The 16726-nt window shown below is 39.0% G+C and overlaps 1 protein-coding gene across 1 annotated transcript in view; it reads right to left on the bottom strand.

Moving 5' to 3' along the window:
• The window catches only part of LOC126162708 (uncharacterized), a 157316-nt gene that overhangs the window by 8122 nt on the left and 132468 nt on the right, over nucleotides 1-16726 (bottom strand). Inside the window, exon 7 of the mRNA XM_049919367.1 lies at nucleotides 4084-4226. Within this exon, the coding sequence (XP_049775324.1) occupies nucleotides 4084-4226 (143 nt within the window). The remainder of the gene's footprint in view (nucleotides 1-4083; nucleotides 4227-16726) is intronic.

Here is a 16726-nt window from a genome sequence, read left to right as displayed (position 1 = left end):
TGATATCTCTTGAACCCACACTGAGAGTGACTGAGTAGGGACCTGGTTTTGAGAACACACACAAGGTGCTGATTGACCATACACTCCAGTGTGTTTCCTACACAGCTTGTCAGGCTAATAGTATGATAACTACTGGGGTCTATCCAATCCTTCACTGGTTTTAAAATTGGGATTGAAATACATCCTTCCCGTGAGTTGGGAAATTCATCCATCATCCAACTGTTTCAACAAGCTGTAGGTTATCAGGTGGTTTTGCAGGGCTGTATCACATGCTACTGACAATGCAGCATACAGCTCCCACAGAGAGAAAGGCTGGTTGTATTCCTCTATGTTGGTGGAACGGAAATCAAAATCAGCCTTCTCCTGTGTGTCTCAATATCGACGGGAAGTAGGATCCTGGCTAGAATCAGCCATTGTCTGAGATATGTCTGTCAGCAATGTTACAAGAGACCCCTGGTCGAGAGTTGCACCTTGAGATTCTCCTGAAAGCTTCCCATACTTTACTTGTGGATGTGGACCTATTGATGGAATTCAGGAACTCTTGCCAAAACCTCTGCTTTCTTTCCCAAATTACTTGCCTCGCCTTTGCACACACCATCCGAAAGTTTGCAAGATTCTCATCTGTAGGGCATCGATTCAATTTGTGCATAGCCACCCTCCTATGCCCGATTTCAGAAAGATACTCATCATTCCACCAAGGGACAGGTCACCTCCTAGGCATTTCCATTGACTTGGGATGGATGTATCAGCAGCACAGTGAATCACAGCTGTAATGCAATCCACGCAGTCTGGATGCCATCACACTGCTTGAAAACTGCTAGCTGCCTGCAAAGCATCCAGTTAGCCTTTCTGAACAACCATTTCGGTGGCTTCCTTTTGAGATCTGCTCCATCAGCAGCAGATGGATCCAGATAGGGTAGTGGTCACTATCATGAAGCTCATTGTTCACTGCCCTCTGAGTAGTGTGTGCAATGGCAGGCAAGCAGAAGGTGAGGTCTGTGGTTGGAGAGGAACCAGTAGTAGTGCTAAAATTTGTAACTTGACCCATGTTCATCATTATGACATCTATTGTGCGTATCAGATACTTGGAGCAAGTAGTGTTAGAGCCCCATAGTGCACCGCGTGCATTGAAGTCCCCTAAAAGGAGAAAGGGAAGGGACAGTTCATGAAGAAGATGAAAGAGGATCCCACTGTCAAGAGGCTCACGGGTTGGTAGGTACATAGAGCACACCATGATGACAACATGGGCCACTATTCAAACGGGAACCGCTTTTAGTATTGTGGTTAAGGAAACAGGTGAGGAGTGAAAAGTGTTCTTGATGAACACTGCAACCCGACGTTTCACCCTGTCACCAGTAAGATCGCCTTTTCTGTGAAGATGATAGCCTCCAAATACAGGTGTGTCATTCTATTTAAAACGAGTCTCTTTAATACACAGGCAAAAGGGTCTGCCCCGTACAAGGAGTCTCAGTTCCTCCAGATCCTACATCCATTTAAACTCCATTGGAGTAAGGGAGCCAATTCACCAACATGGTCTTGATTTGCCCCTGTCCTTGCAATGATGTCATAAAGCACTTGTAGAGGGAGGTGGGGTGGAGGGGCTGACTGAGTCTGGTAATGAGGCATAAAAATCCATGATGTCTGATGGTGTCTGGGACAGCTGTCGACCTGAATGCTGAGATCCTTTCCCTGCTCCCTTTCCCAGCAGGAATGAGGGGGAAACTAGGAGGTGAGAGCCACTTTTCCTTGAAGAAAGTGGGTGTTGAGAGGCACTGCACTTTTGGGATGCCTTTGGGATGCTCACTGCGAAAGCATTACTGGTCTCTTCCATCATAGCTGCCTCAATCACTATGTCTTTAACTTTGCTTTGGTACATGCAGGTACAAGTACAACTGCTGGTGGTGGATAATGTTATGCCGGATGTCATCTGTGTTGAAGAGTCAAGGGGTTTGATCATCTCGTATTCCTTTTTGGCTTCTGCTTAGGAGATCTGCTTGGTTACTTTTATTTCCTCTGCAAAAACAGGGCCATCTTGGCTCCAGACTGGGTGGCTCCCAGAGCAGTTAATGCAGACTGCTGGAGATGGACAGTCAGTCCCAGCTTCATGGGCTGGCTTTCCACACTTCCCCCACGTTGCTTTGCCTCTGCAACTCAACACTGTATGACCAAAACACTGGCATTTCAAGCACCACATAAGGTTAGGTACATAGGGCTAACCCTAAGTCAGAGGAAATCTGCCATGATGTGTTCAGGTAGTGTAGGAGTCACAATGAAGGTGGCAGTCTTATCAATTTCTTCATTGTTCTTGTGTGTCCTTTGCTCCATGTCTACTATCCCCTGTGATGCCTATTCTTGTTTGAGTTCGGCAATGTCGATTTATATAATATCACGGCAGGTGACCACCTTTGCCGGAGTTAAGGGAGTTATGCAACTCAACAGTGATGTCATACTCACCCAATTTTTGTGACTTCCTAAGTAGTGCCATCTGCTTTGCCTGGTTAGTCTTGACCAGCAAGGCACCATTTCACACTCACTTAATATACTTTAGGGTACTAGCAAGCCCTTCTAACCCTTTATGGATATAGAAGGGGGACACTTTTTCAAACATCTCCTCCTTCCTCTTGATCACTACAAAGCCATTCTGATTCATGACTCCTTGAGCCACTTTACTAACGACAAAATGATTATCAGGAAGACTAGCCTCCCTCATTCTTTTTGAAGAATGGGTGTGAGTACTCCCAGGCAGTACACCTTTCCCACTGGGAGGAGAAGAAGATTTCGAGGATTCCATCTCAGTCCCACGAGCAGCTATCAAAATAAGGGTCCATTCAGACGGAGATCCATGTGCCTGAGTAAGCCTCATACAACTGTTCCACCTCAACAGCCGTACGTCTCATCAGCTAGCAGCACACCTTGAGATTGAGAGGTATTTTTTTAAATATTATTATTAAAAAAAATAGAGGTTTATTCCATCCTCAGGATCTGGGTGCTAAAGCTAAGATCCCCATTCCCTGTGACACACAAGGTTCCTCTGCCACATCATATGGTGGTCACTGAATCATACTCAGAACTCATGGTGACAGGAATGGCAGTGCTTCACAGTTCCCAGTTCAGGAAATCTAGGTTCACCAAGCCCATACTCACCGAATGAGAACTGAGCCCCTGAGGGTATTATATTTTAATGACAATGATAAAAACCACTAAAATCAATCATACTTTTGTCAAACAAACAATTGATTTGGATGTAACTATGATCTAAGACAACCTTTAGGTGGCAGCTATTTATCATCTGAAAACTTCATGTTACTACAGAAAAAGAGTGCTTTTTCAAACAATTTATGAATACAAATGTGCCTTATAATTCAAAACAATGTACAGAACACATTCTGCAGTTTTTTTCTGTTGTAAATGTAAGTTGTGCATGTTTTACAACATATATTTGTTTGATCAGTCAAAAACCAGTTGACAAAGTAAATAAATATTGTAGATATACTATTTAATCAATCTGTGTTTGAGTAATTCATTGACACTCAAACCACACGAACTGTTAATTCAACAAAAATATTGTTAATTTTTTTTTCAATTTCATCCATTCAATGGCTGTAGTAGAACCAATTATTGCTAATGTAGAAATTACTAGCAAACAGGAACATGCAGTTAACAGTTTTAACGTAAAAACTGATGCCAGACATAATAATGCTGTCGAGATGTGAGCACATGGTATTTCAAAATGACCTAAGGCCAAAATTGTACAGCAGTGCATAAATGAACTAGAAATTAAACAGTTGCAAGTGGCAATGAGTTATTTAAGAAACTAGTTACAAAGTAAGATAACTACCAACAACTCAAAAATTGTGCTAAAATGTCATCCTGGAAAAAGTACTATTCACAATTTATTTTAAATATTTCAACCAGTTTTTAACTAAAGCATAAAATAACACAAATCAACAGAAATTTATACTATTTCTGATGACTTCACTACCAATGAAATATTACGCATGTCACAAGAACAGAAATGAAAGGAAATGATTGAATAATGACAAGGAGGTGATGACATACTGTATCACTCAACATTTCACTTACTGGATCTGGGCTGACTTTTATATCATCCAAATCAAAAAGTACATTCATACGACAATGCTCTCGTAGGAAGTTGACCAACTCTCGAACAGCTTTCACATGGGCACCTCTTGATGGGGAATACATAACCAATACATTCGGTTTACCTGAAACAAAATTGTTGTAAATTGGTTTTTGTCAATAATAAGAGAGTAAATGAAGCTTCATGTTGCATCTAATTTACATCTAACAAATAATTAGTTCATTCCATACTGACTGGCACTCCCTCTAAAACTCCTGTACAGTAGAAGTTTGAAATGTGTCTCAAGGTAAGCATGAGACAAACTATAGTGCTGTTTACTGCCACCAGATGGTGTTGCTGCTTCCCATAGGTGATACATTGCAGCAACATTTGTTCTGGCTCATGAATATGTGATAAGACAACGTGGAAGCAGACAAGCACAGGTAACAGTGGACAGTATGATTTCTCTGGAGGGAAGGCGTGACTGCTTCAGACATCCACAAGAGTTTAGTAGCCACGTGTGGGGACACAGCACTAAGTTGGAGATCAGTGCTGATGTCTGTCCAGTGTTTCAATCACTTGTAATGGAGCACAGGTGAAACACATTTGATGAACTAGAGACGACATCAGGTCCATCACGGGGAGCACTCCACACCATCATCCATGAAAATTTGAGGATGAGGAAGGTATGTACGCAATGGGTGCCCCAATCCCTCACGACTGTGCAGAAACAGAAGCTTGTGGAGATATGCCAACATTTACTGCAACAGCAGAGTGCAGAACCTGTTGAGTTCTTTGAGTGTCTGGTCACCATTGACAAGTCATGGTTCTTGCACGAGACTCTAGAAAAGAAATGTTAGTCTGTGGAGTGGAAGCATACTGATATTCGCCAGACCATTGCCACCATATGTAAATTATGGTTTAGGGTTTACTGTGCTGCTGTATGCTCCATATTTGCCGGATCTGGCTCCTAGCAACTATGCTCTATTCAGCGCAATTAAAAAGGTCATGTGAAGTAAGAAGTTCATCACCAATGACAAATTTCATGCAAAATGTGGCAGCTGCCAGAATGATGGCAAAAGTTGGGAATATCTGTGATATAATCCTTATTCATTTTTTCAATAAAGGGTTCCCATAAACAGAAAAAAATTGTAGTGCCAGTTGTGTTTACGCGCCCCAGTACATTCCTCATCCTAAGGCAGTATTGAAAGCATGCAGGTTTATAACTGATACTATGCTATTTTTTAATCCTATTTGCAGATGGCAATCAGTTGAAGTTATACATCACATGACAGATTACTTCTTATCTTTCTAAAGACTTGTAGCCACTTGAAGAATAATTTCCAAAAGCACTATGAACTAATTTATCTAATTTTAAATATTCATAAAATTAAATACTCATTAATAAAATATTCATTAAATATTCAAAAAATTGGTGCCTATAGTTCTTTCTCAGAGGAGATGTAGTATGATAAACAACTATATCGATGAGCAACTCGTAATCATGGATGAACGTCACCACTACCACTCACTGATAAGTTCTTTTATGACTTGACAACATCAATTATATTGTTTGTCGTGTCCTTCAGTTCAAATGCTACAGCCAGTCTGCATTTTATATCCTCTCTGCTTCAGCCATCATCAGGTATTTGCTGCCCAAATAGCAAAACCCATTTACTACTTTTAGTGCATCATTTCCCGATCTCACTTGATTTAATTTAACTACATTCCATTACCCTTGTTTTATTTTTATAGATCATCACCTTATAATCACTTTTCAAGACACTATCCATTCCAGTTAGCTGCTCTTCCAAGTCTTTAGCTGTCTCTGACAGAATCACAATATCACTGGTAAATTGCAAAACTTTTATTTCTTCTCCCTGAACTTCAATTCCATTTCTAAATTTCTCCTTGGTTTGCTCATTGTACAAATTGAATAACATTGAGGATATGGCTTCCCTTTCATGTCCTTTGATTCTTATAATTACAATCTGATTTCTGTACAAGTTATAAATAAATTTTTAGTCCATGTATTATATTCTTGCTACTCTCAAAATTTCAAAGAGTGTATTCATTTACTACAGGATCCTTGCTTGGACTCAGGTCTTTCTTCCAACTCACCTTTGTCTATTTCCTCTTCCCCTTCCATAATATTACCTTCAAATTCATTTCCCTTTTTATCCCTTCAACGTATTCTTCTCATCTTTCATATTTCCCTTCTTTAATGGCTTGGCAGTTGGGCTCTTGATATTCATACACTGCTCCTCTCTTCTTCAATGGTCTAAATTATTTTCTGACAGGTAGTTTCCAGCTTTCACCTAGTTTTATATGGCTTCTACAGCCTCGCATTAGTTTTTGAGTCCTGCTCAGCCATTTCTCACTTTCTACCAATCTCATTTTCCAGACCTCTGTATTCCGTTTCCCCTGCTTCGTTTTATTTTCTCCTTTCATGAACTGAACTCAGTATCTCCAGTGTTATCCAAGAATTTCTACTGGGCCTTCTCTTTTTGCATTGCTGTTCCTCTGCTGCTTTCACTATTTCATCTCTTTAATCTTTTTCTGTGCCTTCCACTTTATAGTCATAAAACAGCATGGAGTTTAATTCATGCACTGGCACCCTGTTGCAACATCTCAGTACCTCTGCTTTAGGTCAGAAAACTCTTTGGTTGAGATAGTTCAATATCTGTGGCTACAGAGAACAGAAAAAAATGGTGCACACTCACACCACTGAGTTTACAAGCTCTGCCGATGTGAAACGAAATAATTTTGAGTGTTTTTGATTTTTATAATCTGGTTTCGTATTGTTTTACTTAAAGTGAACTGATATTTCTAAAGCAAAGTAAATAATACTATCAGATATGATGAACACGTCCTTATAGGACTCAGAAATGACTTGTGTTTCATACATAAATGAAAACAAGAAAAAAGCAGAATCAAAATCTTTCCATTTAAGGGTGTTGCTGTGGCATATATGCAATGTAGCATGACTCCGATGAGCGTATATAAGAACTGACATGTAGACAAGGGATTAGTGTGGCATCCGTGTCCTTCGATGTACATGGGTTAAATGCGGAAATACGAACTACGGAAACATCGTTACCAAACATGTCCACACAGGACCAACGTTCTATCATTCTTTTCTTGGCTGCCAAAGGACAAACATCAGTAGACACACATCAAAGCATGAAGAATGTGTATGGGACAAATTGTCGAAGACCACCATGTGGAAAGTGCACCATGTTCTGTGCTGATAGATGCACGACACCATACCGTAAATGTCACAACACAGAAGTTAGACCAACTCAGGTGAGAGAAACTCGAGCACACGCCCTATAACCCTGATCTCTACAATGTGATTATCACTCCTTCAGTCCCTTAAAAAAGGCCTTGAAGTGTCTGCAATACCTGTCAGACAAGGAGGTGCAACAGGTGGTTACGGACTTCTTCACACATCAGGTCACAGTGTTTTACCAAATGGGTACTTCAACATTTCCATTGCTCGGACGACTGCCTCAATGCTCACAGTGATTTTCCCTAGTTGGTATAATGATTCTGGACTGTACAGCCTTTGGACAGAAACTTTTTTACTGTCCCTTACATATGTATTACATTGCGCTACTCTACTTTTAGTTGCATTTGTAATATTATCACCAAATATCAAATAATTTGGTACAGTTTTTGATACTTTGGCCAGAAAAGGGTTTAAGTCACCCATTTGTCTTCTAGTTATTCCTTTCCCCTGGTTTCAGTCAACTGTTGTCTCAAGTCCCCTCTAAAACTATCTACAACACCTGTTTTTTTTTTTTTTTCACCACATCCCATATCCTTAATTTTCAACCTTTCTGCTAGTTCTTCAGTTTTAATCTGCAGTTCATAAGCAATAAATTATAATCAGAGTCAAGATAAACCCCTGGAAACATTTTGCTGTTTAAAATCTGATTTTTACACCTCTGTCTTACTGTTAGGTAATCTATCTGAAACCATCTGGTGTCTCAAAGTATCATCTACACACAAAACCTTCTTTCACAATCCTTCAACAGAGTTTCAGCAATGATTAAATTATGCTCTGTCAGAATTCTACCAAGCAGCTTTCTCTTTCATTCTTTTCCCGCAGTCCATGTTCTACTATTATTTTTCCTTCTCTTCCTTTTCCTATTATTGAGTTCCAGTCACTCCTCACCATTAAATTTTGATTTTGTATTTATAACCTCATGTTCATCCTGCCACCATATTTCATAAATTCCCTGTTACAACTGAGTTCAACTTTTCACTTTTTAAATTTTCTAACCTAACTACCTAATTAAGGGATCTAACATTACTTGCCATGACCTGTAGAATATCAGTTTTGTTTTTCCTGATGATGACATCCTCCAGAGGAGTCCTCTACTGGAGATGAGGATGGGGCATTATTTTGCCTCTGGAATATTATACCCAGGGAGGTGCCATTATCATTAAGCCATACAGTAGAGCTTCATGCCCTCAGGAAAAATAACAGCTGTAATTTACCTTGGTTTCAGCCGGTCACCATACCAATAAAGTGAAGCCAATTGGTTAATGTTACATGGTCAGATCAGACAGCCAACCAGACTTTTGACTGTGCCACTACTGAAAAGGCAACAACCCAACTTCAGGAATTGTATGTTTGTTTGACCTCTCTCAGATTCACCTCTGCACCTATGGTATGGTTATCTTTACTGTAGAAGCTCACAAGCCACTCCACCATTGCAAGATGCTTGGTTCGTGGGGGACATCAATTACACCGAGAAGAAATGATTCACTCTGGAGCAGAGGGTGCATCAATTTGAAACTTACTGGCAGATTAAAACTATTTACCAGACTGGGACTGAATCCAGGAACCTTTGATTTTTATGGATAAATGCTCTGTCAACTGAGTTATCTCGGCACGAGTCACAATTCTCCTTCACAGCTTTTGCCTGGGTAGGGTAAAGGTTCTCAGTTCGAGTCTTGGCCTGACATACAGTTTTAAACTGCTAGTAAGTTTCAGATCAATGATATCTGTAAACTAGTAGCATAATGAAAGTTAGTGTGCCACTTTTACTCAAATTTCCAACACTGTTTCACGGCAAATGTATGTCTTCAAAACCACATTAATAAAGTGTCTTGTTTTACTGGATTGGCTTAGAAGGGTCACTTGCAGAAACTTTAGAAAAATGAATTTCTGCAATTACTAGACCAAGTCATAGTCATAGCATTTCAGTGTGCTGGAGACCCTGCACATTCTAATAATGACATGAAATGACTTTGGTCAAAGGTAACTCACATGCAAGTCCAGTAGCGGAAAACATTGAGGAGTATAAGAGCAACTAAATCTTACAAGTCTTTTGCATTACAATAATGGATGACACGGCGGTCAGTCGCCAGTCTGTGACCAGAACGGCAGTGCTGCAGATCCCTTATGAAGTACCTTTAGCAACAAAGGCTGACTAATACATTACGTGGCCTTAAGCAAACTGGGAGCAGCAGCAATTTTTTATTAAAAAAATGGAAAATCCAGGACTGAATGTAACAATATTATGAAAACCAAAGTTACAATTCACCATATAGTGGAGATGCTGAATTGCAGACAGGCATAAATTAACAAAAAGCCAGTAAGACCTCTCCCCTGCCCTCCGTCTAGCCTCCCAAATGCACATAGCTGCCCTAACCTCTCTCCACCTTGTCTCTGCACACTCCCCAGCAGCAATTCACTGTCCTGTGCTATGGGCACCTACCTACTCATGCTCTGAAATGAGAAATGTCCTGCCCACTATCCTTCCACCCCTCCCACAGTGGTATTCCACAGTCCATTGAACCTACACAATACACTCGCCCATCCCTACACAACCCTTGCCTCCAACCCCTTACCTCATGGGTCATATCCCTGTGATAGACCTAGATGCAAGACCTCTCTCTACCATACATACTTTGTTCATGATATCTGTATCATTAAATTACTCAAATCCCGATTTATAAGTATCATTACCCAGTCACCATCTGTGTCTTCATAGCCAGAGATTTGTTTCATAACATTGCTCAGACAACAAGGTGTATCACATTCCTCAGTTATGGTACTTTGAAAGCCATTTTTCAGCAGAAGATTTTGTCTTTTTTGTTTGTAAGTGAGCCATTTTCGCTAGCTTCACATTGTCCAAAACCCTATGAACACCACTGACTGCAATGGGTAAGTTCAGTGATTTCTAAACACTGGGATGTAGGAACCTTCTCACACAAGCTGTTTCATGATATTTGACTGGCAACGTTGTTTCATGGCCGTGGTTAGACCTTGGCCCACTGGCAGTATGAGTGATGTAACACAAGGTGGAAGGTAGCGCATAAAAGTCATTGTGTCATCTGAAACAAACACGTCATATGTAGGATGGCAAGATGTGTTGTGGAATAACAGAACATCTCTTTAAGGTAAACCTTTCCCTCCAAATATGTATGCACCGCAGGAACAACATAAAATGAAAACAGTTGCCGAAGACAGTAATGTACAGGGTGATTATAATCAAAGTTAAACTATCGAACCGCTATAGAAATAACACCAGTGGTCAGAATGACATCAAATTGCAATGGAATATTATCAGACTAGGGGGAAAATGTATGGTAGAACAAAAAAAATAGTTACAAAATGTAGCAACAGAGAGTGCTGTAAGCATCAGAATTTAATAGTAGTAGACTACAAATGACAAATAAATCATACAACAATGCCTAAGGTGTATGTCTGACATTGACTAAACTGTACTACTCAGTGTACATGGGTGTACAGGTGAGATACTGTCAGTTACATAATCCCATCCACCACAGCAAGATCTCATCACATCGGATGGGAAAAATCAGTGTTTTGTTGTCCTGAGACCAAAAACCACATAAAAAGCATCGATCACATGGGTTTTTAATTGTCCTCAGGTCAAAACTGCATAAAAAGCATCAATCACATTGGTTTTTAATTGTCCTGAGGCTAGAAACTGCATAAAGAGCATCAGTCAAAATCAAATTGGATAATTAATTTCCGTATGACTGGTGCAAAACATGTTCAACATGCTGTCCACACTTTTCTGCAACAAGTTGAAATCGAGAAACAGCATGTTCCACAACTGATCGAAGTGTTTCCGGGGTCATGTTCAGAATGTGTTGCACAATGCATGCCTTTAGTGCAGCTAAGTTTGCAATCGGAACACTGAATAGAACATCTTTCAGACAGCCCCACAGCCAGAAGTCACATGGATTAAGATGAGGTGATCAGGACGGACAGGCTGTAGGGAAATGGCAGCTGATAATTCTAGCATTTCGGAAATGGTGCTTCAGCAGCTGTATAACTGAATTTGCAATGTGCACAGGTGCACCATCTTGCATAAAAATGATCCCATCCACACTGTTAGAGAACTGGAATGACATGGTTGGGCAAAAGACATTCATAGCGCTTACCAGTGACTGTACAGATAACAGGACTGGAAGCACCTGTCTCTTCGAAAAAATATGGCCCTCTGATAAACGATGCCGTAAACCTGCACCACACAGTGACCTATTCAGGATGAAGTGGCACTGATTGATTTGTGTGTGGATTTTCCATTGCTCATATTCAACAATTCTGTATATTGACATATACTGTCAGATGGAAGGGGGCTTCTTCTGTCCACAAAATCTTCCACGCGAGCAACAAATTATAAAGCAAAGGTCTCTCTTGCTGGCAGATAAACAGGAAGCAACTCGTGCACACGGGTAATTTTGAATGGATAGCAAAGAAGGATATTTTGTAGGATTTTACGCACTGTGCTCACGGGTATGTCCAATGTTCAGGCAATTCTCCATGCACTTAATGTTTGCACACCACCACACATCCCCTCTTGCACTGCTGTGGCCACTGCTTCCACCGACAATTCATTTACTCCCTCTATCAGGTTGCACACCAAAAGAAACTGTCTTTTAAAATTTCTGAATAATTTTCTCCAGATCTATGGAAGTCATCAGACCAACGTCTTTTTTCAAATCCTTCAGTGTCCAGAACTTCTGCAGAGTGACTTGTGCAGTCATCATTCTCGTAATACAGCTTTCCAAGCAGAGCGCGATCCTGCATTGAGGCTGTCATGGCGAACGTCACAGATGTGAAAGGAGGGAAAGCCGTGTACCCGGTGTGTTTATACCAACTTCAATTGGTCGTGCGAACGACAGGTGTTTTCTTTTTCATATTCTAACACATACTGCACCATCTACTAATCAATTTTCACACTATTCTTTTTTCTTCTGTTATACTTCTCCCCCTTCTCCGATAAATATTCTGTTGCAATTTGACATCATTCTGACCAGTGGTGTTATTTCTACAGCATTTTGAAAGTTTACGTTAAATTATAATCACCCTATACATAGGGGCTTCTTTCTTATATATGTATTAAAATGGTAAATTATTATTTCTTTGAATTCATGTGCTTTTTTTATTTACCAATAATGACTGGCAGCAATTTCTGTTCACCAACTGAATTTGTGCAGAAAACAACATTTAGCTTTCTTTACTAGACTCATGTCTGGTAGTGTACATTTCAGTCTGAGGGGCTAAATTTAGTATGAGCATGCCCTTCCAGGACAGTCCAGATTCATTGGTGTTGTAAATCTGCTCCGATAGAAAATTGTTCTGTTCAATGTAATCATATAATCCATCACAGAAAGCATCAGTTAGGTCTTTGTTAGGACTAAGTTTCTCGCCCTGGACAACAATTTTTTTGAATTCCATAGTAATGAAGCATTAAATGTTCCTTCAATCTTCAGGGCTTCATGTAGCTCTTGTGTTTCCCCTATTAACAATGGACCTGATATTGGAACTCTTTCTGCTGGAATCAGTGCAGTGCAGTGCAGTGCTTCATCTAGTTTTGTCAAGCTGACTTCTTCAGATACTTATGCTGAGATAATATGTCTTGGCTTACAGCTCTGGTTGCAAGATTTAACACGTTTTAAAAAATTCTGTTTATTTCTCACTGTTTGTTTATCCGTCCCATAAAGCAGAGAAAGGTTTACTGCTGATTCACCCTTTTCTAATTTATCTTCTTCTATCTGTATCAATACACATATAAATCGAATCCATTATAGTGGTTGTGCCTGTATGTTCCAACTTATCTCAGGAACTAATATAGGGATTCTGACATGATTTCACTAACAGATAATATGATTTATGTGGAAGATTTGCATGTATAACTTATGAATATTTCATGCAAATTGGCCAAACTATGATGGACTGATGTTGTCTCCCATTGTGAAAACAATGCCATTGCCATCTAGCAGTGAATGTCGGAACTCCTTAGAATTGTGGTAGCTCACATGTTGTGGCACTGTAATCCAGCAGCTTTATGCATATCTCCTGTGCACTTAGAGCACCCATGTCACTGTTGGGAGGCAGATGGTGCTATTAATACTGATGCTGTGTGTAAGAGGTTGTTTCCAACCAGTGTTGCATGGCAGAGGGTGTTTCATACTGATGTTATGTGACAAGGGGAGTTTCATACCAGGGCTGCCTGCAGGTTTTCATGTGGGTATGGGCAAACATTTTTTCCCTATGCATGTGATTTTAAAATTTTGAGAGCACTGTTATTTGATCATCATTTTATACGTATGTTAGTAAAACCTATTTTTATATTCTCAGAGTTTACATCTTCCCACCATTTACATTATTTTCTTTTGGTTTCATCATAAGCCCTGTTCCATCAATAAACTGTTTTCCTGCCATTAAAAATTATTTGAGAACATAAAAATATTTTTAATGTATACTTTACATAATAATCACTACTTATGCTGAGAATGCAACTGGATTTAAATTAACCGTCCGGAAAAAAACTGGTCATTACATTCAACTCTGTAAAGTTGGTTGAATTTACTTTCATTGCAGTGAAAGTGTCATTGAACGCAAGTAAAAACAGTTTTCTGAAATTATGATGTTAACTAACTGGAAATGACTGTTTCTAGTGATACACCCCACTCTGAAGTATGTACATCCCGAGTGGGCCTTCACTGTCTCAGACAAGGTACGAAGCTGCAGGTGCTATAGAACACAGCCTTGCAATCATTATACCATCTGTACTTCAATTAGATTTGTGAGTTGCCTACAAAGTGGGCACTCCATCCTTCTTCCAACAGTACAACGTGCTTATCTTTCCTGTCGAATGTCTATAAACCAGCACATTCGGAACCTTGGGACGTGTAACAGGAATGAAGCCTGGAAAAACAGGCAGCCCTTGTAGCTGCTAAAGTGACCGTTCGTTTCCAAGTCTTTTCCATTACAACTGGCACAAAAAAAGACTGAATAACCAACAAAGGGATAACATTCTATGTGTCGGAGCATGGGATGTTAGAAGTCAGAAGTAGTAAGTGAGCTATGCAACATTCTATGCATCGGTACATGGGGTGTTAGAGGTCTGAAATAGTAGGAAAGCTAGAAAACCTGAAAAGGGAAATGCAGGATTCAATATAAATGTAGTAGGGGTCAGTGTTGTAAAATGGACAGATGATAAGGATTTCTAGTTAGACAAATACAAGGTAATATCAATACCAGCAGAAAATTGTATAACTGGAGTAATACTCACTATGTATGGAAAGAGAGGGCAAAGAGTGAATACTGTTAGATTAGATTAGATTAATACTAGTTCCATGGATCATGAATACGATATTTCGTAATGATGTGGAACGAGTCGAATTTTTCAATACATGACATAATTAGGTTAATTTAACAACATACTTAAGTTAATATAACAACTTTATTTTTTTGTGTTTTTTATTTTTCTTTATTTTTTATTTTTATTTTTTTTATTTTTTAATAATTTTTTTTCTTAATTTATATCTAAAAATTCCTCTATGGAGTAGAAGGAGTTGTCATTCAGAAATTCTTTTAATTTCTTCTTAAATTCTTGTTGATTATCTGTCAGACTTTTGATACTATTTGGTAAGTGACCAAAGACTTTAGTACCAGTATAATTCACCCCTTTCTGTGCCAAAGTTAGATTTAATCTTGAATAGTGAAGATCGTCCTTTCTCCTAGTATTGTAGTTATGCACACTGCTATTACTTTTGAATTGGGTTTGGTTGTTAATAACAAATTTCATAAGAGAGTATATATACTGAGAAGCTACTGTGAATATCCCTAGATCCTTAAATAAATGTCTGCAGGATGATCTTGGGTGGACTCCAGCTATTATTCTGATTACACGCTTTTGTGCAATAAATACTTTATTCCTCAGTGATGAATTACCCCAAAATATGATGCCATATGAAAGCAATGAGTGAAAATAGCCGTAGTAAGCTAATTTACTAAGATGTTTATCACCAAAATTTGCAATGACCCTTATTGCATAAGTAGCTGAACTCAAATGTTTCAGCAGATCATCAATGTGTTTCTTCCAATTTAATCTCTCATCAATGGACATACCTAAAAATTTGGAATATTCTACCTTAGCTATATGCTTCTGATTAAGGTCTATATTTATTAATGGCATCATACCATTCACTGTACGGAACTGTATGTACTGTGTCTTATCAAAATTCAGTGAGAGTCCGTTTACAAGGAACCACTTAGTAATTTTCTGAAAGACAGTATTGACAATTTCATCAGATAATTCTTGTTTCTCAGGTGTGATTACTATACTTGTATCATCAGCAAAGAGAACTAACTTTGCCTCTTCATGAATATAGAATGGCAAGTCATTAATATATAATAAGAACAACAAAGGACCCAAGACTGACCCTTGTGGAACCCCATTCTTGATAGTTCCCCAGTTTGAGGAATGTGCTGATCTTTGCATGTTACGAGAACTACTTATTTCAATTTTCTGCACTCTTCCAGTTAGGTACGAATTAAACCATTTGTGCACTGTCCCACTCATGCCACAATACTTGAGCTTGTCTAGCAGAATTTCATGATTTACACAGTCAAAAGCCTTTGAGAGATCACAAAAAATCCCAATGGGTGGTTTTCGGTTATTCAGTTCATTCAAAATTTGACTGGTGAAAGCATATATGGCATTTTCTGTTGAAAAACCTTTCTGGAAACCAAACTGACATTTTGTTAGTACTTCATTTTTACAGATATGTGAAGCTACTCTTGAATACATTACTTTCTCAAAAATTTTGGATAAAGCTGTTAGAAGGGAGATTGGATGGTAATTGTTGACATCAGATCTATCCCCCTTTTTATGCAAAGGTATAACAATAGCATATTTCAGCCTATCAGGGAAAATGCCCTGTTCCAGAGAGCTATTACACAGGTGGCTGAGAATCTTACTTATCTGTTGAGAACAAGCTTTTAGTATTTTGCTGGAAATGCCATCAATTCAATGTGAGTTTTTGCTTTTAAGCAAGTTTATTATTTTCTTAATTTCAGAGGGAGAAGTGGGTGAGATTTCAATTGTATCAAATTGCATAGGTATGGCCTCTTCCATTAACAGCCTAGCATCTTCTAATGAACACCTGGATCCTACTATATCCACAACATTTAGAAAATGATTATTAAAAATATTTTCAACTTCTGACTTTTTGTTCGTAAAGCTTTCATTCAATTTGATGGTAATACTGTCTTCCTCTGCTCTTGGTTGACCTGTTTCTCTTTTAATAATATTCCAAATTGTTTTAATTTTATTATCAGAGTTGCTGATTTCAGACATGATACAC

The sequence above is a fragment of the Schistocerca cancellata genome, chromosome 2, assembly GCF_023864275.1.
Source record: "Schistocerca cancellata isolate TAMUIC-IGC-003103 chromosome 2, iqSchCanc2.1, whole genome shotgun sequence".
NCBI classification, from domain to species: Eukaryota; Metazoa; Arthropoda; class Insecta; order Orthoptera; family Acrididae; genus Schistocerca; species Schistocerca cancellata.
The sequence above is the reverse complement of the archived record's forward strand: the minus strand, read 5'-3'. Positions and strand labels throughout refer to the sequence as shown.